We start from the raw sequence: 24,929 nt of genomic DNA, 5'->3' as shown, positions 1-24,929 counted from the left end.
TCTCATTGGGGAAAGAGAAGAATAGGAATACATGTGATAGTTTGTGGTTTTTACAACGGAAGACTTAATGATCTGACAGTAAAGTAAGGTCTTAGTAAGACCCTAATTTTGTTTTTTGAGGAAGCTCCCTCGTCCTTTGTCCTGCATAATCTTCCAACTTGTTCTTTGGAAATTATTCTTTATCTGTTATCCTTTGTGACTATATCTGAAATTGTTATTACAGTGAATCCTTATTGGATGCTGTACTACATTCTCAGCCTGATTCCTGTTGGTACACATTTGTCTCCCAGGGAGAATCTATATTAGTTTCATAGTTTTTGCTAATGGAGTTCCTTCAGAAATGTGTTTCTACTCTTCTCTCTGTCATTAGTTATATGTGAAAATATCACAATCAAAGTCTCATTTGGTCAAGTCTACAGACTGTTAATTTGAAGGTTATTTTTTTCAAACCATCTAACTTTTCTTCAATTAAATGGCAGCCTTAGTATAATGGCTACTGTGTACTTGCTTGAACACAGCTTAATAAAAGCAAGGTGAAATTGATTAAGTTGAAGAGCAAGTAATTTAATAACCTGCCCAAACAAAATTATCACCATCTAAGGAAAGACCATAAAATCCACACATTCAACATTCATATTTATAGCGTGTATGTGTGTGTGTATGTATACAGGACCAATCACTAGATACTTGTTTGCATATATATGCATATATTTGTTTATATACATAGATAAAAATATATTTTTTACATACACATGTATACATGTATATAAAATTTCCAACTACTAGACTTGCAAAGAAGCAAGAGGAAAAATCATCAATAGAAACAGAACTGAAATGATAGAGATGATGAATAATTGGCAAAGACTTATCTATTGTATCCATGTTTATGGACTTAAAAGGAAAATATGAACATAATGAGAAATCAAAGACATAAAAGAGCCATTAATCTTTCAGGGTGAAAACACAATATCCAAAATAAAAACTACTTTTTCAGCTTAACTGGAAAATAGACACTTATAAGAAGTGGCCAATACATAAAAATTATTGCTGACTTCTCATTAGACGTTATGTAAGCCAAAAAACAATTGAGTGATATAAAGTGCTGAAAGAAAAAAAATGATCTCTAATTGTTTACCCGTTGAAGTGATGTTTTTAAAAAAAGGCAAAATGGCATTTCCAAAAAACTAAAAGCTGAGAAAAGTTGTCAGTATATGTGCACTAAAGAAAACTGAAAAGATGATCTTCAGGGTGAAGGAAAAATCATACTTAGTCAAAATCAAACTTAGATCTGTACAAAGAAGAAATTGTATGTGTGTCTGAAGTATAAAATTAAACCAGACATTTCAAAATAACTATCAAGAGGAAATCAGAAAAGAAACCATAAAATGTCTACACTCAATGATAATTAAAACATGCTATGCTATTTTTAAAAATATCATTCGGCTACTAAATTACTAAAGTTGTTGTGATAGGAAAAGTTTTGGCTATAAATGCTTATACTAGAAACAAAATCTATGGTTTATTTTTCCTACTTAAGAAACTATAGAATCTGTAGAAAATGAAACTAAATGCAAATAAAAGGTGAAAATGATACAGAGTAGAAAATCAATGAATAATAAAATATAAAAGCAATGGAAAAAATCAGGGAAACTCATAAACAGTTCTTTGAAAAGGTTAATAAGCCAGGTATGATGGCATACTCCTATAATCCCAGCAACTGGGGAGACTGAGGCAGGAGGATCACAAATTTGAGGCCAGCCTAAGCAATTTAGCAAAACCTTGTCTCAGAATAAAAAATAAAATAAGAGCTGGAGATGTAGTTCAGTGGTAAAGTGTCCCTGGAGTCCCCAATACCAAAAGAAAAAAAAAATACAGCATTAATAGAATAATCAAGGGATATTATAAACAGCTATGTGGCAATAAATTCAACTGTTGGTACCAAATAGGCTAATGACTTAAAAACACAAGTTACCAAAACTGACAGAAGGAGAAATAAAAAAATACCATATAGCTTATATCATTCAGAGAAATAGAATTCATAATTAAATTTTTTTTTCTACAGAGAAATTCCAGACCCAAATGGCTTTACTTACTAATTTTATTGAAATTTAAGAAAAAAATAACTCCAATCCTTTGAACTCTAAAAAACAGGAGGAGGAAGCACTTCCGGACTCTTTTAATGAAGCCAAAATTAGCCTGATTCCAAAAATATACAAAAATTTTAAACAAGAAACAATAGATCTATATCTCCTTTGACTACAACCAGAAAAAAATCCTTAATGAAATATCAGTCAAGTCTAAGAAAATATAAAAATACATCATGACCACACACATTTAAACCAGGAAGCAAGGTTGTCTTAATATTCAAAAATCAAATAAAAGGGAAAAGCAATATGTGATAATTTCTATAGATACTAAAAAAATGACAAAAATCAAACCAAGTTATGAGAATTGATGACAAACCAGAACTGAACACTTCTTCAATCTGTTGCACATTGACAATCTACAGCTAACATATTTAATAACAAAAGTTTAATGTCAAGAAGAATGTTCATTCAAATGACTTGATATTAGCATTATACTAAACACTACAAGGAAATTATTAAAACTCATAAGTGAATTTATCAGGGCCATAGTATATAAGGTAAACATATAAAAATCAAATTTATTTCTGTGTACTAATATTCAAACAATTTATGGATGTTATATATTAAAATAATATGAAATACAAAGATAATTGTGTGTGTGTACGTGTGTGTGTGTGTGTGTGTGTGTGTGTGTGTGAGAGAGAGAGAGAGAGAGAGAGAGAGAGAGAGTGTGTGTGTGTGTGTGTATTACTAGATATTGAACCCAGGGTACTCTATTGAACCCAGGGTACTCTACTTCCTGAGCTATGTCCTCAACCCTTTTTTATTTTTTATTTTGAGACAAGGTCTTGCTAAATTGTTGATGCCAGCCTCCAACTTGTGATCCTCTGCCTTAGCTCCCCAAGTCACTTAGATTATAGGCATGTTTCCCTTCCTGGGAGAGGTTAAGTTTTAAAAGTGTATAAAACATAACTGAGGCAAACTAACTGTATTAATACACAGAGAAATATACCATACCCACTTATTAGAAGACCGTGGTATTAAGATGTATCTCCACCAATAGATGTATAGATTCAATGCAATCCCAATAAATATGCTAGGGTTTTTTGTTTGTTTGTTTGTTTGTTTTTTATTAGAAGTTGACAAGCTCATTTCTGCCTTAGAATGGTCAAAACAGTATTAAGAAAAAACAAAGATGGAAAATTTATATTTCTGGATTTTAAGAATTAATCTGAACTATAATAATAGTGTGGTATCCACCTAACTTATTTTTTTTTTATTGGTCGTTCATAACATTACATAGTTCTCAATACATCATATTACACGGTTTGATTCAAGTGGATTATGAACTCCCGCTTTTACCTCGTATACAAATTGCTGTATCACATCAGTTACCCTTCCATTCACCTAACTTATTGACAGATAGGTAGGTGATAGATATCCCAAGGATTGTGTGTGTATGAGCACGTGTGTGTATATTGCAAATATAATTTTCAGAAATAGTCTTCTGACCAACAATGGTGTTAACCTATTGAAGGAGAGTAGGTAGACAGAGTTATCAAAGGATAATAAGTTCTTCTCAAACAATGGTTCAGAAACTGGATATCCTATCTAAAAAGTCGAATCTGCACCCTTAATTTTGCAACCTACACAGAAGTTAACTTGAATTGGATTATAGATCTCAAAGTCAAAACTTTAAAACTTCTTGAAATTTTAGAAACTTGAGAAAATCCTTATGACTTTGTGTTAGGCAAAATTTACTAGCCACAAAATAAAATTTGATAAATTGGGTTACATCAAAATTAGAATCACTTGCTTCTCAAAAGACACTGTTACAAAAAATGTAAACAACTATAGACTGGGACAAAGTTTCCAATACATATAGTCTGATACAGGACTTGTATCAATAATAATAAGAAAACTCAATTAAATGTGGGCAGAATAATTGCATAGGAATATTATCAAAGGAAACTATAATCCCATTGTGGGCGGTGTTGTGGCTCAGTCGTGGAGTGCTCACCTAGCACGTGCGAGGCTCTGGATTTGATCCTCAGCACCACATAAAAATAAATAGATAATGGTATTGTATTCAACTACAACTAAAAAAAATATAAATAAAAATACATATAAAAAAAGAAATCATAATCCTTTGAGAAGCAAAGATGCATATGAAAAGATACTCTACATCAGGGATTGGAAAACTATTACCCATTCCCTGTTTTTAGTAAGTTTTATTGGAACACAACCACACACACTCATTTGCTATCATTGAAGCTGTTCTCATGCTATAGGGGAAGAGTTAAATAATTGTTACAGAGACCCTAAGACCCACAAAGCCTAAAATAGTTACTATCCGCCTCTTTACAGAAAAAGGTTGCCAACCCCTGATCTAAAGGATCTTAATTCCATGGAAGTTTGGCCCATTTTTTTTCAGGATGAATTTTTACTTTTCTTGGAATTGTCATTTTTCACAACTGGATCTTCTCTTTTGATTTTCAGTCATATTTTGAACATTCATTGTATTAATGAGTTAGCAAAATCTGTTAAAGGAAAAATTAATTTATATATTTGTCTGTTTAATTCTTGGTAATCTAAGCTGTGGTATTGGACAGCTTTGCCTTATTCTGAGGTATCACACTTTAAGGTCAAAACAGATGTAGGTTCAAGATGTTAACAAGTATTTAATACCAAAAAAAAAAAAATGGTACTCAAAACTACTTTACCAGCTTGTACTTATTTCCTTCAGCAAGTTAAGTGGTGACTACAAGCAAGCAAGGATGGGGATTGAAGGCATATGCTACATTTTGGGGAACTGTCTGGTCTCACACTTCCCAGGCGGTGTCTACTCACAGATGTCTTTGCCCCGATCTTTACTAGAGGTAGGAATCCCACCATATGGTCAGCATGTGGAGGTTTGTGATCAGTTCAGCATGGTCCAGAGACATGCAGAAATCAATGTTCATAGTGATCTGGCAGGCCAATCTTTATATGCTAATTGGGATGTCTGGATATTCTGGATATACCTCAAATCTTATAAGTTTGCTGTTCCATCAGCTACGTTGTGATTAGTTACACTGCAAGTTATGTTACACTGGTTATGTAAGTTGCTACATAAAACATGTTTTAACTTTAGGGTAAACCAAGTGTTAATCTGCTTTGAGTAAGTTAGCTACATACTTACCTGTTATATGTTTACAACCTTATTTTTAAGAAAATCATTTTCAAGCAAGGGAATATTTTTGGTGGGAGAATTTGTTTACTATTCTTAAGCGTTAATGAACATATCTTATTCACTCCTATTTAAATGTGGGATAAATTATCTTCTACAGAAACTTCATTTCAGCTTGATTTGTTAGTATAATGTGTGAACATAAAATTTAGTTTTGTAATATAATTTCAGCATGAGAATATCTTTACCAGAAGTACAATAAGGAAAAAAAAAAAGCCAAAATTTTTTTTTTCCTGAGTTGCTGAAATTATAGGTGTGCCACTGCCCAGCTACACTGATTGGTTTTGAAGGTCCTCAAGTAGATTGAAAATGACAGTGCCACTTTTGCTTACAGCCTATGGATCATTACTAGTCACATGGTTGCTACCTAAGTTCAGGAAAGTATAGAAAATACAGGGTAGCACATGAAATATTTGGAAATAAAATTCAACCACAATCAGATTATTAGTTACATTTTAGTTTTCTCATTTCCTCTCATGTCCCACTATAATGCTTTGTCCACCTAGTAGCCAGAATGCTTGGGAAAAAATTTTGTTACTGGTTTGCCAATATTTTCCAATTTGCATTAAAATTTAAATACTTTACTGTCACATGGGCAAGGTATTGCATGGTATAACCCTTGCTTCTTCTCTAAATTTCATAATTGGTATTTAGTGTTACTAAATATTATTTTTGAATAGTAAATTTTAAATAGGCATTCTCTTTCATTTTTTCTATATTTATGAAAATGTGATTTTTTTAGTGTCAAGACTTATAAAATCACAGTAATAACTTTAAATTGATTAATAATACCAAGAAAATTCTAAGAGTTATGGTATTTTCAGTCACATTATATACAATAAGAATATTTTTAAGTAATCTTCTGGAAATACCTATATAATGCCCTATTATAATTGATAAATTCTTATAGCAAAGTTGCAATAATTGCTTCTGTTTGTCCGACAGCAAATGATCTCTAAAAATAAATGGTTTCTTCAATCCCCAGCACTGCAAAAAAAAAAAATTAAAAAAAAATAAATAAATGCTTTCTCTGGTTAAACTTTATATGAAAGACATTTCCTTATAGTTAAGTGCATTTTTAAACTAATAAGCTTTATTTTTATTTTTATTTTTTAAAAATATTTGTTGATTGACCTTTATTTATTTATTTAGATGTGGTACTGAGACTCAAACCCACCAGTGCCTCTCACATGCCAGGCAAGTGTGCTGGCTGCTGAGCCATAACCCCAGCCCAGTAAACTTTATTTTTAGAGCAGTTATAATTCACAGCAGAATTGAGTGAAAAGTTCAGTTCCTAGATACCTGTGGTCCCCACAAATGCCCAACATCCTTCATTATCAACATCTCACACCAGAGTACATTATACATATTATAATTTATGAACCTGTATTGGCACATAATTATCTCTCAAAGTCCATAATTAACATTATGATTCACTTTTGGTATTATACATTTTTATGCAAGTGTTTTGTACAGTTCATGTATTGCAATTAAGTAGTTATTGCCTTTTGGTTATATCTTCTTTGTCATATTTTTCTTTGGCAGTCTGTATCTCTTAATTCAGACATACACACATATATCACTTATAATGCCAAATAATTATTTTCTAAACTGAGAATGGTGACCCACACTTGTAATTCCAGCAAGTTGTGAGGCTAAGACAGGAGGATTGCAGGTTTGAGGCTAGCCTCAGCAATTTATTGAGACCCTGTTTCAAAATAAAAAATTAAAAGGGCTGGGGATGTAGCATGGCAAAGTGCCCCAGGTCAAAAACCAGTACCAAATAACAACAACAACAACAATAAAACGTTTAAGAAATGAACCAAATAATTGTGGAATAGTTTGGAATATTTTCCTGAAATTTTTAAATTTATTTTTCAGAAGTAATTGAACATAATTCCTTTATTTTATTTATTTTTATGTGGTGCTGAGGATCGAACCCAGGGCCTCACACGTGCTAGATGAGCACTCTACTGCAGAGCCACAATCCCAGCCCCTCATGAAATAATTTTTAATATCATAAACTATAGGTTAGAACAGTGCCCTGTCACACACACACACACACAAAAAAAAAAAAAACTTAGGAGGAGTATGCAATCTTTTTTTAAAAATATGTGTGTAAGAATAGCTCTATATTAATTTTGTGTAGTCTCTAGGTTGCAAATCTTGGGAACCAGATTTTTAACAAGCTGTTTAATAAATGTCTTAAGACCTGTAATTAGCATGTTTATTTGAAATGTAGCAGAGCATTTATATATTTGATAATTTTTGTCAATTGATTTAAGTAATTAGTTAATAGTGATGCCTGTTTTAGCAAATGAAAATTACATATAGTTAAATTGAGTATTCTACAGTTTGCTGCATGGATTTAAATCTAGTTCTAATGGCTTGTCCAATATTTGACATCTTCTTACATATAAAAACCTTGTGTAACAGATTTTACCTGGCATTGATAGTATCATTCATTTTCCTTTTCTTTGCTGGCCAACCCTATTTAAACCCTTTTTGGTGATCAAGTATTACATTGCAGCGGGATCATCCTACTCTTGAGTATATAATATTGAATAAAAACAAGTATTCATAGAATGGACAGGTAAGGAAATTAAATCTTTTTCTTTGATAAGAAGTCAATCTGCCAGTCTCCCTTCATGTAATTGGATGTTTTGTAAAGGAAATTAGATTTTATGAGAGGAATAAAGGAAGTTATTAAGTGTCTCTGTGAAACTTGACTGCTTTTGTGCTTTGAGTAACAGTGTTTGTCTTTGTTCACAGTAACTGTAGTACTGAATGGAAGTGGCTTGTAGACAGAGCAAGAGTTGGCAGCAGATGGACTTGGCTTCAAGCCCAGATTTCAGAGTTAGAATACAAAATTCAACAACTTACAGACGTTCACAGGCAAATCCGTGCCTCCAAGGTATTGTTTGTGTTTTTCCATTTTTGGTTAAAAAATGTTACTGTTTTAATTTTTACTCATTTCATTACACAAAATAAGCTTTAAAAAGTTTTCTAAGTGTAACTAGTTTATGTAAATATTTTTGATACATTAATTAGTATAAATTAAACCTAGATTTGTGAAGCTTTTGCATGCAGTAATATCATTTATAATACTTAGTAATAGAGAACTTCTTTCTTGAATTCTAGTTAATAGAAATGATATACTTTTTTTCAAAATTTTTTATTATGGCAAAAAGCACCTATCAGAATTTACTATCTTAATCATTTTTCTGTGTATAGTTTAGTGGCATTAACTGCATTAATAATAATAGGTATCAATTTCCACAAGTTTTTTCATCTTTTAAAACTAAGACTCTATACCCATTAAATAACAACTATGCATTTCTCCCTTTTCTACTCCTGGCAACCATGTGTGTCTTGTTTTGGCTATTCAGAGTACTTCACATATGTGGAATCATTAAAGTATTTGCCTTTTTTCTCACTGGCTTATTTCCCTTTAGCATAATGTTTGCAAGTCTCATTGTCATTGTAGCATTTGTTAGGAAGGTTTTCCTTTTTAAATCTTGAATAATATTCCATTTTGAGTATATACATTTTACTTATCCATTCATCCACTGATGGACACTTGTGTTGCTTCCACATTTTAATTACTGTAAGTATGCTACAAACATGGGTAAAAGTATCTCTTTAAAGCCCTGTTTTCCGCTATTCAGAATTGCTGAATCTGCAGTAATTCTATTTTTAATTTTTTGCAGAACCACTATGCAGTTTTCCAGAGTGCCTATATCAGTATATATTCCTACCAACAGTGCACATTGGTTCCAGTTTCTCCAAATCATCACCAACATTTATTTTCTATTTTTTTTGTGTGTATTTTGTTTTTAATACGAGATATCATAAAGGATGTGAGGTGATGTCCCATTATAGTTTTGGTTTTCATTTTACTAATTATAAATGATGTTTACATTCTTATATGCTTATTGGCCCTTTGTATACATTCTTTAGAGAACAATTTAAGCCCTTTGGCCATTTTGAATGGGATTGTTCACTTTTAGTTGTTGAGTTTTACAGGTTCTATAGATATATTTTGTCTATTAATTGCCTATCCAATATGTGATTTGCAAATATTTTCTCCCATTTTTTGGTTGTCTTTGTACTCTGTTTTTTTGTTTGTTTGGGGGCTATTTTTTTTCCCCTGTGCTGGAAATTGAACCCAGGGGTACGTTACCACTGAACTATATGCCTAGTCCTTTTTATTATTTTGACACAGAGTCCTGCTGAGTTGCTTAGGGCCTCACTAAATTGCTGAGGATGGCCTTAAACTCTCAATTCTCCTGCCTCTGACTTCAGTGTTGCTGGGATTACAGGCTTGAACCATCATGCCCACCCAATCTGTCGTATCACTCTGTTGATATACTTTTGATGCCCAAATTTGTAAGTTTTAAAATCAAGTCCAGTTTGTCCATTTTTTTTTCTATTTTTACTGTGGCTTTGGTTCCCTGTCTAATAAATTATTACTAAATCTAATGTCATGAAGATTTTCCTGTTTTCTTCTAGGAGTTTTATAGTTTTAGGTCTTATACTATGATCTTTAATCTACTTTCAGTTAGTTTTTCTTTTTTTTTTCTTTTTTTATTGGTTGTTCACAACATTACAAAGCTCTTGATATATCATATTTCATACATTAGATTGAAGTGGGTTATGAACTCCCAATTTTTACCCCAAATGCAGATTGTAGAATCACGTCGGTTACACATCCACAATTTTACATAATGCCCTATTAGTAACTGTTGTATTCTACTACCTTTCCTATCCCCTACTATCCCCCCTCCCCTTCCCTCACATCTTCTCTCTCTACCCCATCTACTGTAATTCATTTCTCTCCTTGTTTGTTTTCCCATTCCCCTCACAACCTCTTATATGTAATTTTGTATACCAGTGAGGGTCTCCCTTCATTTCCATGCAATTTCCCTTTTCTCTCCCTTTCCCTCCCATCTCATGTCTCTGTTTAATGTTAATCTTTTCTTCCTGCTCTTCCTCCCTGCTCTGTTCATAGTTGCTCTCATTATATCAAAGAAGACATTTGGTATTTGTTTTTTAGGGATTGGCTAGCTTCACTAAGCATAATCTGCTCTAGTGCCATCCATTTCCCTGGAAATTCCATGATTTTGACATTTTTTAGTGCTGCGTAATACTCCATGGTATATAAATGCCACATTTTTTAATCCATTCATCTATTGAAGGGCATCTGGGTTGGTTCCACAGTCTAGCTATTGTGAATTGTGCTGCTATGAACATCGATGTGGCAGTATCCCTTTAGTATGCTCTTTTAAGGTCTTCAGGGAATAGTCCGAGAAGGGCAATAGCTGGGTCAAATGGTGGTTCCATTCCCAGCTTTCCCAGGAATCTCCATACTGCTTTCCAAATTGGCCGCACCAATTTGCAGTCCCACCAGCAATGTACAAGTGTACCCTTTTCTCCACATCCTCGCCAGCACTTGTTGTTGTTTGACTTCATAGTGGCTGCCAATCTTACTGGAGTGAGATGGTATGTTAGGGTGGTTTTGATTTTCATTTCTCTGACTGCTAGAGATGGTGAGCATTTTTTCATGTACTTGTTGATTGATTGTATATCCTCCTCTGAGAAGTGTCTGTTCAGGTCCTTGGCCCATTTGTTGATTGGGTATTTGTTATCTTATTGTCTAATTTTTTGAGTTCTTTGTATACTCTGGATATTAGGGCTGTATCTGAAGTGTGAGGAGTAAAAATTTGTTCCCATGATGTTTTTATATGTGGTTTTAGGTAAGGATCCAACTTCATTCTTTTTTTTTTTTTTTTTTTAGAGAGAGAGAGAGAGAGAATTTTAATATTTATTTTTTAGTTTTCGGCAAACACACACACACAGAGAGAGAGAGAGAGAGAGAGAGAGAGAGAGAGAGAGAAAATTTTAATATTTATTTTTTAGTTTTCGGCAAACACACATCTTTCTTTGTATGTGGTGCTGAGGATCGAATCCAGGCCGCATGCATGCCAGGCGAGCACGCTACTCTTTGAGCCACATCCCCAGCCTCCAACTTCATTCTTTTGTGGGTGAATATCCAGTTTTCCCAGGACCACTGGATGAAAACAGTTCTTTCCCCATTGAAGGATCTTGGTATCTTTGTCAAAAATTATTTGACTCTATATGCAAATATACAGTTGTGAGTTCCCTGTTATTTTCCTTTGGTCTACATCTCTGCCTTTATGCCACTACTACACTGTTTTGATTGCCATAGTAGTTTTTGAAATCAGGAAATGTGAATCTTTTATCTTTGTTCCTTTTTAATATTTTGTTGGCTATCGGTCTTTTGGGATTCTATGTGAATTTTAGGATTTTTTTCCTTGTAAAAATGCTGTAGGAGTTTTATAAGGATTATATTGAATCTATTGATCACATTGGATAATATTAACATCTTAAAATATTGTCTTTCGGATTATGAAAATGAGATGTATTTCAATTTCTAATTTCTTTCAGTAATGTTTTGTAGTTTTCCTTGTATAAGTATTTTACCTCTTTGGTTAAAAATTGTTATTTTCTTATTATTTTATTCTTTTTAATACTATTGTAAATAGAATTTTATAATTTTCTTTTCAGATTGTTCATTGTTAGTATATAGAAATGTAACTAACTTTTATTTGTTAACTTTTTAGGCTTCTATTTTGCTGAATTTATTTATGAATTCTGACAGTTTTTTGTGGAATTTTTAGGATTTTCTACATCATCTGAAAACTGATAATTTTACTTCTTTATTTACAATTTTGATGACATTTATTTCTTGTCCAATTACCCTAACTAGAACTTCTAGTACTATGTTGAATAGAGGTGGTATTTATTTTTCCTTAATTGTGAAGCAGTAAAGCCATCAAGTTCAGAGCTTTTCTTTGTTAGGAGATTTTTGATTACTCACTCAGTCTTCTTCCTAGTTATAAGTTGACTTAAAGTGAAATCAACTGGTTACTGTTTTCCTTGTTAGAATTCCTTTATTTATTTTTTGTTTTTTAAAGAGATTTCTTTGTTTTTTATAATGGGCCTTTATTTTGTTCATTTATTTATACACAGTGCTGAGAATTGAACCCAGTGCCTCACACATGCCAGGCAAGACCTCTACCACTGAGTCACAACCCCAGCTCTACAATTCCTTTATTTGTAAAGTTAGGTTGTTATTTCAGATTTTTGTTCTTTTTTAAAAAATGTGTTTACTGCTATAAATTTCCCCCTTAGCACTACTCACGCTGTATTTCATAAGTTTGGTGTGTTGCATTTTCATTTTCATTCATCTCTTAAGTATTTTCTATTTTCCCTTGTGATTTTTTTATTTGATCAACTGGTTGTTTAAGTGTATATTGTATATACTCTACAAAATTTTTGAATTTTCTAGTTTTACTTCTATTATTTTGATTTCTACTGGGAAAATATACTTTTTTTGTAGTTGGACACAATAACTTTATTTTATTTATTTATTTTTATGTGGTGTTGAGGATCGAACCCAGGGCCTTGCACGTGGGAGGCGAGTGCTGTACTGCTGAGCCATAACCCCAGCCCCTGAAAAATATACTTTTAATGATATCTTTCTTTTCAACATATGGTCTGTCCTGGAAAATGTCCCCTATTTAATAGAGAAGAACCTATATGCTGTTGTTGGGTAGAGTTCTATATAAGTCTGTTAAATTCAGTTGCCTTAATGTATTGTTTAAGTACTGTGTGGACTTAATTCTGTCCTTTATTAAGAAGTGAGTAATAGAAATCTCCAACTGTTAGCATTGAACTTTTGATTCTCCCTTCAATTCTGTTCTTTTTTTTTTTTTTTTTTTTTTTGTCACAAAAATCAATATTTATTAAAAAATTCTGGGAAGTATTTCTGCTTAATTTTACTGTTAGGATCTCAAAATGGATGAATCTCTATGGGATTCTAACAGAGAACATGTTTTCATCAGAGTAAAAAATTGCATAATAGTTTGTAAGTTTTAATAGAAAGCAAGTACAACATATTTTAAAATTCCATTATACTAGCAATTCAATTTTTTTTTTTTTTTATTGTTGGTCATTCAAAACATTACATAGTTCTTAATACATCATATTTCACAGTTTGATTCAAGTGGGTTATGAACTCCCAATTTTACCCCGTATACAGATTGCTGTATCACATCAGTTACCCTTCCATTGATTGACATATTGCCTTTCTCTTGTCTGATGTATTCTGCTGTCTGTCCTATTCTCTACTATCCCCCCTCCCCTCCCCTCCCCTCCCCTCCCCTCCCTTCCCCTTTTCTCTCTCTACCCCTTCTACTGTAGATCATTTCTTCCATTTGTATTATCTTGTCTTACCCCTCCTTTCCTCTTATATGTCATTTTTGTATAACCCTGAGGATCGCCTTCCATTACCATGCGATTTCCCTTCTCACTCCCTTTCCCTCCCACCTCTCATCCCTGTTTAATGTAAATCTTCTTCTCAAGCTCTTCGTCCCTACCCTGTCCTTGTTTACTCCCCTTATATCAAAGGAGTCATTTGGTATTTGTTTTTTAAAGATTGACTAGCTTCACTTAGCATAATCTGCTCTAATGCCATCCATTTCCCTCCAAATTCTATGATTTTGTCATTTTTTAATGCAGAATAATACTCCATAGTATATAAATGCCACATTTTTTTTATCCATTCATCTATTGAAGGGCATCTAGGCTGGTTCCACAGTCTTGCTATCGTGAATTGAGCTGCTATGAACATCGATGTTGCAGTGTCCCTGTAGCATGCTCTTGTTAGGGCTTTAGGGAATAGACCGAGAAGGGGAATAGCTGGGTCGAATGGCGGTTCCATTCCCAGCTTTCCGAGAAATCTCCATACTGCTTTCCAAATTGGCTGCACCAATTTGCAGTCCCACCAGCAATGAACAAGAGTGCCCTTTTCCCCGCATCCTCTCCAGCACTTATTGTTGTTTGACTTCCTAATGGCTGCCAGTCTTACTGGAGTGAGATGGTATCTTAGGGTAGTTTTGATTTGCATTTCTCTGACTGCTAGCGATGGTGAGCATTTTTTCATGTACTTGTTGATTGATTGTATGTCCTCCTCTGAGAAGTGTCTGTTCAGGTCCTTGGCCCATTTATTGATTGGGTTATTTGTTATCTTATTGTCTAATTTTTTGAGTTCTTTGTATATTCTGGTTATTAGGGCTCTATCTGAAGTGTGTGGAGTAAAGATTTGTTCCCAGGATGTAGGTTCCCTGTTTATCTCTCTTATTGTTTCTTTTGCTGAGAAAAAACTTTTTAGTTTGAGTAAGTCCCATTTGTTGATTCTATTTGTTAACTCTAGCGCTATGGGTGTCCTATTGAGGAATTTGGAGCCCGATCCCACAGCGTGTAGATCATAACCAACTTTTTCTTCTATCAGATGCCATGTCTCTGATTTAATATCAAGCTCCTTGATCCATTTTGAGTTAACTTTTGTGCGCGGCGAGAGATAGGGATTCAGATTCATTTTGGTGCAAATGGATTTCCAGTTTTCCCAGCACCATTTGTTGAAGATGCTATCCTTCCTCCATTGCATGCTTTTAGCCCCTTTATCAAAAATAAGATAGTTGTAGTTTTGTGGATTGGTTACTGAGTCCTCTATTCTGTACCATTGGTCCACCCGCCTGTTTTGGTACCAGTACCATGCTGTTTTTGTTACTATTGCTCTGTAGTATAGTTTGAAGTCTGGTATCGCTATACCGCCTGATTCACACTTCCTGCTTAGTATTGTTTTTGCTATTCTGGGTCTTTTATTATTCCATATGAATTTCATGATTCTTTTATCGATTTCTACAAGATATGCTGTTGGGATTTTGATTGGCATTGCATTGAACTTATATAGGACTTTTGGTAATATCGCCATTTTGATGATGTTAGTTCTGCCTATCCATGAGCAGGGTATATTTTTCCATCTTCTAAGGTCTTCTTCTATGTCTTTCTTTAGGGTTCTGTAATTTTCATTGTATAAATCTTTCACCTCTTTTGTTAGGTTGATTCCCAAGTATTTTATTTTTTTGGGGGATATTGTGAATGGAGTAGTTGTCCTCATTTCCGTTTCAGAGGATTTGTCGCTGATATACAGGAATGCCTTTGATTTATGCGTGTTGATCTTATATCCTGCCACTTTGCTGAATTCATTTATTAGCTCTAATAGCTTCTTTGTAGACCCTTTTGGGTCTGCTAGGTATAGAATCATATCATCTGCAAATAGTGATAATTTAAGTTCTTCTTTTCCTATTTTTATGCCTTTAATTTCTTTCGTCTGCCTGATTGCTCTGGCCAGTGTTTCGAGGACTATGTTGAACAGAAGTGGTGAGAGAGGGCATCCCTGTCTTGTACCAGATCTTAGAGGGAATGCCTTCAATTTTTCTCCATTCAGAATGATGCTGGCCTGTGGCTTATCATAGATTGCTTTTACAATGTTGAGGTATGATCCAGTTATCCCTAATTTTTCTAGAGTTTTGAACATAAAGGGATGCTGTACTTTGTCGAAAGCTTTTTCTGCATCTATCGAGATGATCATATGGTTCTTATTTTTAAGTCTATTGATGTGGTGGATAACATTTATTGATTTCCGTATATTGAACCAACCTTGCATACCAGGGATGAATCCTACTTGGTCATGGTGTATAATTTTTTTGATATGTATTTGAATCCGATTCGCCAGAATTTTATTGAGGATTTTTGCATCAAGGTTCATTAGAGATATTGGTCTGTAGTTTTCTTTCTTTGAAGTGTCTTTGTCTGGTTTTGGAATCAGGGTGATGTTGGCCTCGTAGAATGAATTTGGAAGTTCTCCCTCTTTTTCTATTTCCTGAAATAGCTTGAAAAGTATTGGTGTTAGTTCCTCTTTAAACGTTTTGTAAAACTCTGCTGTATACCCATCCGGTCCTGGGCTTTTCTTAGATGGTAGTCTTTTGATGGTTTCTTCTATTTCCTCTATTGTTATTGGTCTGTTTAGGTTGTCTATATCCTCCTGGCTCAATCTGGGCAGATCATAAGACTCAAGGAATTTATCTATGCCTTCACTATCTTCTATTTTATTGGAGTATAAGGATTCAAAGTAATTTCTGATTATCTTCTGTATTTCTGAAGTGTCTGTTGTGATATTGCCTTTTTCATCCCGTATGCTAGTAATTTGGGTTCTCTCTCTTTTTCTCTTCGTTAGCATGGCTAAGGGTCTGTCAATTTTATTTATTTTTTCAAAGAACCAGCTTTTAGTTTTGTCAATTTTTTCAATTGTTTCTTTTGTTTCAATTTCATTAATTTCAGCTCTGATTTTAATTATTTCTTGCCTTCTACTTCTTTTGCTGTCGTTTTGCTCTTCTTTTTCTAGGATTTTGAGATGAAGTATGAGATCATTTATTTGTTGGTTTTTTCTTTTTTTGAGGAATGAACTCCAAGCAATGAATTTTCCTCTTAGAACTGCTTTCAATGTGTCCCATAGATTCCGATATGTTGTGTCTGTGTTTTCATTTAACTCTAGGAATTTTTTAATTTCCTCCTTGATGTCTTCTAAAACCCATTGATCACTCAGCAACCTATTGTTCATTCTCCAGGTGATGCTTGATTTTTCCTTTCTTCTTTTATCATTGATTTTCAGTTTCGTTCCATTATGATCAGACAAGATGCATGGTATTATCTCTACCTCTTTGTATTGTCTAAGAGTTGCCCTGTGACATAGTATATGGTCTATTTTTGAGAAGGTTCCATGTGCTGCTGAGAAAAAAGTGTAGCTACTTGATGTTGGGTGGTATAGTCTATATATGTCAATTAAGTCTAGGTTGTTAATTGTGTTATTCAGTTCTATAGTTTCCTTATTTAACTTTTGTTTGGAAGATCTGTCCAGTGGTGAGAGAGGTGTGTTGAAGTCTCCCATGATTATTGTATGGTGGTCTATTAGACTCTTGAACTTGAGAAGAGTTTGCTTGATGAACACGGCTGCACCATTATTTGGGGCATATATATTTATGATTGTTATGTCTTGTTGGTGTATGGTTCCCTTGAGCAGTATGAAGTGTCCTTCTTTATCCCTTTTGATTAGCTTTGGCTTGAAATCTATTTTATTAGATATGAGTATGGACACTCCTGCTTGTTTCCGTGGTCCATATGAGTGATATGATTTTTCCCAACCTTTCACCTTCAGTCTATGTACATCTTTTCCTATCAAGTGCGTCTCCTGTAAACAGCATATTGTTGGGTCTTGTTTTGTGATCCATTCTACTAGCCTGTGTCTCTTAATTGGTGAGTTTAAGCCATTAACATTTAGGGTTATTATTGAGATATGGTTTGTTCTTCTGTCCATATTTGTTTATTGATGCTACTGAACCTGATTTGTTATCCTCTTTGACTACTTTCCCCCCATTACTGTCCTACCTCCCATTGTTGGTTATCAATGTTATTTTCCATTTCCTCTTCCTGTAATGTTTTGCCTAGTATTTTTTGAAGAGATGGTTTTCTAGCTGCGAATTCCTTTAACTTTTGTTTGTCGTGGAAGGTTTTAATATCATCTTCTAACCTGAAGCTTAATTTCGCCGGATACACGATTCTTGGTTGGAATCCATTTTCTTTAAGCGTTTGAAATATGTTATTCCAGGATCTTCTAGCTTTTAGAGTCTGTGTTGAGAGATCAGCTGTTATCCTGATTGGTTTACCCCTAAATGTAATCTGCTTCCTTTCCCTTGTAGCTTTTAAAATTCTCTCCTTATTCTGTATGTTGGACATCTTCATTATAATGTGTCTAGGTGTGGATCTCTTATGATTTTGCACATTCGGCGTCCTGTAGGCTTCTAGGATTTGGGATTCTGTCTCATTCTTCAAGTCTGGGAAGTTTTCTCGTATTATTTCACTGAATAGATTGCTTAATCCTTTGGTTTGGAGCTCTGTGCCTTCCTGTATCCCAATGACTCTTAAGTTTGGTCTTTTGATATTATCCCATAGCTCTTGGATGTTCTGCTCATGGTTTCTTAGTAGACTTGCTGAGCTATCTATGTTCTTTTCAAGTTGAAATACTCTGTCTTCATTGTCTGATGTTCTATCTTCTAAGTGATCCACTCTGCTGGTAGTATTCTCAATTGAGTTTTTAAGTTGGTTTATTTTTTCCTGCATTTCTAGGATTTCTATTTGTTTGTTTTTTATTACCTCTATCTCCCTGTGAAATTGATCTTTTACTTCCTGGATTTGTTTGTCAATGTGATCTTTCATTATCTGATTTTGCTGTCTCATGTCTTCCTTGAGACTCCAGATCATCTGAAGCATGTATATCCTGACCTCTCTATCTGACATTCCATCTGTTGCACCTACTACCTCTTCTAAAGTTGAGTTGACCTGCATTGCCTGTGATCCTTTCTTTCCTTGTCTTTTCATACTGCTGGCGTTTCTTTCTGCTTGGTGAAACTGTTGTGTTTTGAAATTTTCTCTCTATTTATTTATATTGCTCTTAAATAGTTGAAAAATCACCCTTGCAGGGCAGGTAGTGGCTGTGATCCTCCTCCAATTGGTGTGATCCGTCTACCACGCTGGCAGGCCCTAGTTCTGCTCTGCTGGTCGGTCAAAGGTCTGCCTACCCAGCAGGCACGAGGAGCACCTCTGTCACTCCGCAGGTTGCTGGGCCTAACCTCCCGATGGGTCGAAGGTTCGCCTAGCTTGCAGTCACTGGGGGAGGGGCCGGTTCCGCCCCTCAGCAGGCCGCTCGGCCCATCTGCCGGTGGTCACAGTCCCGCCTACCTGCAGACACTGGGGGAGGGGACGGGCCTGCCCCTCAGCGAGCCACCGGCCCTGTCCTACTTGTGGGTCCTGTCCGCGTTCCCTGCAGGCACGTGTAGCTATTCTGTCACTTGGCAGGTTGCTGGACCTGACCCGCCCGTGGGTTGCAGGTTTGCCTAGCTTGTAGGCACTGGGGAGGAGAGATATTAGAAGGGGAGGGAAGAAGTCACTAAAGAGAATGAGTATAGGCAGGTAGAATTAAAGGAAGGGGGAATAGGAAAATTGAGAAGAAGTGAGAAGACAAAAGAAAAAAAAAAGTGAAAAGAAAGAAAGAAGAAACGAAAAAAATAAAACTTTAAAACCAAAAAAAAAAAAAAAAAATTTTATAATGATAATAAAAAATGGAAATTAAAGTTTAAAAAATAATAGTAATACTAATAAAATAAAAAGAGTTTAAAAAAATTGAAACCATTAATAAGAAAGTTAAAGAACAACAACTACAGCAACAACAAAAAGTGAAAAAAAAATACTAATAATAATCATTAAAAAAAATAGTAATAATAATAAATGCAGTCATATAGCTCGATTAGCTTCTCTTCCAGTTGGTGGAGCTATGCCCACTGGGCCAGGCTTCTCTTCTTGATAGGTGGGAGCCAATCACTGTGCCTCAGCTCTTCTTCCCAGACTGTGCGGGTCTCCAATCCTGAGTGCCTAGGACCTTCTCTTGTGGTTCCTCAAGCCAGGCCCCGCTCACCTGTGACACTCACCACAATACTGACTACACGCCAGGTCTGCTGCTCCTGGGAGCCCTGTTTTCATGGGTGCCTGGGCACACCCTTTCTGTTTGCCTCCCTCAGACCCCAAGTTTGTAGGGTTTGGGGCTGAGGGCCCCCAGCGAACTTGTTTGCACTCAGGTAGCAACTCCCCTGGTAGCTGGTGCAAGGGACCTCTGTTGTCAGCACTGGTGGAAGTAATAGCCGGGAGATCTGCACTGCAGGTCCCACGTCTCTCCTGATTCCCTGGGTCCGGCTATGGTGCTCAGTTGGCTTTTACCTCTGTGAGTTCAGGTGGGCCGACTAGTTATTTCAGTGGGATCGTTAGTGCTGAGTCACTAGAAGGAGGGGAACCAGAGCTTGAAGGCAGCTGATTCGTGCTCAGTGTGCGTTTTCTGAGGGGCCCAGGCTGTGCGCCCTAGCTCCACGTCAGCTCAACTTTGCCTAGTGATCCTGAGCAAGCAGACTTTAGATAATTTACAGCTCCCTATATCCGCACAATTGAAGAGGTCAGAGACTTGATCTCTCCGCGTCTGCCGCCATGTTAGACCACCTCAGTGACATTCATGTTGCCCTTACAGTTTCCTGGCAAAAGCAAGATCTTGGGATTATACAAACTGCTGCTTCTGTTTCCCGTCCAGTTTTCTAGAACTGAAACCCTGCTGTCATCGCCTCCACCTCTGGGCCGCGCTCGGGCGCCGCGCTTGTCCGCGGCCTTAGCAGTGCCGCCGTGACCTCCGCCGCTCCTTGGCTAGGTGCCTGGTTCCCGGGGTCCAAGCTGCTGCCGCCGCGGCTCCTGGCTCCCGGAGTCCGAGCTGCTGCCGCCGCGGCTCTCCAGTTCCCACCTCCGGAGCACGGGTCCCCTCGCAGGGGAATGCCGAACGACCCCAGAACAGGCTCTGCTCAAAGGTGCAGCAGGGAACCCAATTCTGTTCTTATTTCATACATTTTGATAGTCTATTATTAATTGTATAAATGTTTATAATTGTTAGATCTTATTATATTGTATTTTATTAATATATTATGCCCTTTATATCTTATTTTTTTAACTTAGTCTATTTTGGCAGATATTAGTATAGCCATCCCTTCTCTTTCTTGGTTACTATTTGCATACATATTCCTGAAGTATTACATTTAATAGTTTCAGACCATGGTTGAATATAGGTAACTAAAATTGCTAAAAGCAAAACCAAAGATAAGTGGAGACTACTATATAGAATTCTTGGTGCAAAGATTTTTTTTTATTGTTTCTTTGTTTTAGCACTTTGAATATTTTGCTCCACTGCTTTCTTGCTTATGGTTTCTGCTAATAATCTGTTGATGATATTACTGATAATCCCTTATAAGTTGCTTCTTTCTTGTTGCTTTCAAGATTCCTTTGTGTGTGTGTGTGTGTACACGTGTGTGTGTGTTTCACTAGTTTGATAATAATTTACTTCTATGTAGATCTCTTTGATTTCATCTTACTTAGAGCTTGTTAGGAGTCTTGGGTATTCATGTCTTTCTTCAAATTTGGGAAGTTTTTTTTTAATTAGTTAATTTATTTGTTCTAATTTCTTATATGACAGCAGAATGCATTTCAATTCATAGTACACAAATGGAGCACAATTTTTCATGTCTCTGTATACAAAGTAGAGTCACACCATTTGTGTCTTCATAGATGTACTTAAGGTAATGGTATCCATCTCTTTCCACAATCTTTCATACCCCCGTACTCCCTAGCTTCCTCTCCTTCCCCTTTGCCCTATCTAAAGTTCCTCCTTTTCTCCCATGCCCCCCTAGCCCCCTTAAGGATCAGCATCCACTTATCAGAGAAAACATTTGGCCTTTCATTTTAGGTCTTGGCTTACTTCACTTAGCATCATATTCTCCAACTCCATCCATTTACCTGCAAATGCCGTGATTTTATTTTTTTTAATGCTGAGTAATATTCTATTATGTGTATATACCATAGTTTCTTTATCCATTCATCTATTGAAGGACATCTAGGTTCCATAATTTAGCTATTGTGAATGGTGCTGCTATAAACATTAATGTGGCTGTGTCACTATAGTATGATGATTTTAAGTTCTCTGGGTGTATGCTGAGGAGTGCGATAGCTGGGTCAAATGATAGTTCCATTCCAGGATTTCTAAGGAATCTCCATACTGCTTTCCAGATTGATTGCACCAATTTTCACTCCCACCCACCAATGTTCAAGAGTGTGCCTTTTCCCCCTACATCTTCACCAACACTTATTGTTGCTGGTATTTTTAATAACTGCCATTCTGACTGGAATGAGATGAAATCTTAGAGTAATTTTGATTTGCATTTCTCTAATTGCTATAAATGTTATTACTTTGACTATTCTGCATCTTTGATTTTTCCAAATGAATTTCATAATTTCTTTTTCTATTTTTATGAGGAATGTCATTGGGATTTTGATTGGAATTGTATTAAATCTGTGTAGTCCTTTGGTAGTATAGTCATTTTGACAATATTAATTCTGCCTATCCAAGAACAGGGGAGATCTTTCCATTTTCTAAGTTCATCTTTAATTTCTTTATTAGAGTGTTCTGTAGTTTTTAATTGTAGAGGTCTTTCATCTCTTTGGTTAGGTTTTTTTCTTTTTTTGAGGCTATTGTGAATGGGGTAGTTTTTCTAATTTCTCTTTTGGAGGATTCATCACTGCTGTATAGAAATGCATTTGATTTATGGGTGTTGATTTTATATCCTGCTATTTTGCTGAATTAATTTATTAGTTCTAGAGGTTTTCTGGTGGAATTTTTCAGGTCCTGTAAGTATAGAATCATTTCATTGGCAAATAGTGAAATAGTTTTGAGTTCTTCTTTTCCTATTCCTATCCCTTTAATTTCTTTCACTTGTCTAATTTTTCTGGCTAGAGTTTCAAGGACTGTGTTAAATAGAAGTGGTGAAAGAGGGCATCCCTGTCTTGTTCCAGTTTTTAGAGGGAATGCTTTCAATTTTTCTTCATTTAGAATGGTGTTGGCCTGCGGTTTAGCATACATTGCTTTTACAGTGTTGAGATATGTTCCTATTATCCCTAGTTTTTCTAGTGTTTTGAACATGAAGATGTGCTGTATTTTGTTGAATGCTTTTTCTGCATTTATTGAGATGATTGCATAATTTTTATATTTACATCTATTAGATTACATTTATTGATTTTCATATGTTGAACCAACTTTGCATCCCTGGGATGAACCCCACTCAATCGTGGTACACTATCTTTTTAATATGTTTTGTATGTGATTTGCCAGAATTTTATTGAGAATTTTTGCATCTATGTTCATTATAGATATTGATCTTAAGTATTATTTCCTTGATGTACCTTTGTCTGATTTTGGAATCAGGATGATATCAGCCTCATAGAATGAATTTGGAAGTGTTCCTTCTTTTTCTATTTCATGGAATAATTTGAGGAGTATTGGTATTATTTCTTCTTTGAAGGTCTTTTAGAACTCAGCCGTGATTTCATCTGGTCCTGGGCTTTTCTTGGTTGGTAGGTATTTGATGTGTCTTCTATTTCATTGCTTGAAATTGATCTGTTTAACCTGTGTATATTGTCCTGATTGACTTTGGTTAATCACATGACTCTAGAAATTTGTCAATGTGTTTGATATTTTCTATGTAGTGGAGTACAAATTTTCAAAATAGTTTTTAATTTTCTTCTGTATTTCTGTAGTGTCCATTGTGATATTTCCTTTTTGAATCATGGATTTTAGTAGTTTGAGTTTTCTGTCTCCTTCTCTTCATACCTTTCCCCAATCTCCTCCACACCCCACTGTGATGCCCCAGGAAACCTCAGATATATTTTCTGTAAGTATAAACCATATTTGTATTTTTTGTAGTTTTTTATAACTACTGGACTCATAGCACACATTATTTTGTTTGAAAATGGCATAACATTTTGGGATTCATGATTTTGTATGCATTAATATTTTATTCCTTAGTGTATAGTATTCTATTTTATGGATATTTATAAATTTGTTAGTTTATCAACTCATTAGCATTTGGGTTGTTTACAGTTTTGAGCAAACTTCTGGTTTGTGATGGCCTTTGGCTCTTATATGTATAGATTATCTCCTCTTTTTTATTTATTATTGTGAGATTATCACTAAGAATTGTGCTTCTTTGTAGGAATCCCATTTAGCTTCTTTGTAGCTAGATATACCTAGCTGGAAGGTGTATCTCAACCTAGCATACAATGAGTAAATGCTAGTAAATAAATATTTTTATAAATTTTTGCATAGCCATACATTTTATTTTCCTTGATAAATAAAGGTAGAATTGTTGGGTCATAGAAAGTAGGTTTAAATCTTTAAGAAAACTACAAAACTGTTTTTGAAAGTGACTATAATGCTCTACAGTGTTGCCAATAAGGTATGAATATTTCCTTTCACACATGGCACTATTAGTCTTACATTTTGTCATCTTGATGAAAGTATAATGGTATCTCTTTGGTTTCACTGATTTTATTTTATTTTCTGATGACTAATGGTGGAGAGGATTTTCTAACACCATTCATTTACTGTTTTTTTGTGAAGTATTTGTTTAAATCTTTTGCTTATCTTTTAACAGAGTTGTAATCCACTTATTATAGTCATCAGAGTACTTAGTATTTTATGAACACATCATTTGTCAGACATATATTTTCTTCCACCATATGGTTTCCCTTTATATTTCCTTAATTGTGTCTTTCAATAGGCAAATTTCTTAATTTTGATGCAATCCAGTCTGTCAGTTATTTTGTTTTATTTTTTGTGTTGTGTCCTTTCTAAGACACAAAGATAACAAAGGTAGCAAATATTTTTCTCTATGTTTTTTCCTAAAGTATCTTAAAAGCTTTTGCTTTTATTCTAGTTCCATGGTTAGTTTGAATTAATTTTAATGTATGTTTAGAGTTAGGAGAACCTAAGTACATCCCAACAGAAGAATTTCTGATTGATTTTCTAAACTGATATCTGGATGATTCAACACCATTCCATAAAAATACCATGTTGCCCATTTTACTAACTTTTTATCTTTGTAAAAAAATCAGTTGGCCATATATATATCTATATATCTATATCTATATCTATATGTATGTATGTATGTATCTATCTATCTATATCTATCTATCTACCTATCTATCTATCTATC

At 34.9% G+C, this 24,929-nt stretch overlaps 1 protein-coding gene across 7 annotated transcripts in view; it reads left to right on the top strand.

Moving 5' to 3' along the window:
• The window catches only part of Kansl1l (KAT8 regulatory NSL complex subunit 1 like), a 147,042-nt gene that overhangs the window by 31,588 nt on the left and 90,525 nt on the right, over positions 1 to 24,929 (top strand). For all 7 annotated transcript variants that reach the window (XM_026403356.2, XM_026403360.2, XM_026403358.2 and 4 more), the window contains exon 3: positions 8,089 to 8,230. In XM_026403356.2, coding sequence (XP_026259141.1) covers positions 8,089 to 8,230 — 142 coding nt within the window. The remainder of the gene's footprint in view (positions 1 to 8,088; positions 8,231 to 24,929) is intronic.

This window comes from Urocitellus parryii, chromosome 1 (genome assembly GCF_045843805.1).
Source record: "Urocitellus parryii isolate mUroPar1 chromosome 1, mUroPar1.hap1, whole genome shotgun sequence".
In the NCBI taxonomy this organism is placed as follows: Eukaryota; Metazoa; Chordata; class Mammalia; order Rodentia; family Sciuridae; genus Urocitellus; species Urocitellus parryii.
The sequence above is the reverse complement of the archived record's forward strand: the minus strand, read 5'-3'. Positions and strand labels throughout refer to the sequence as shown.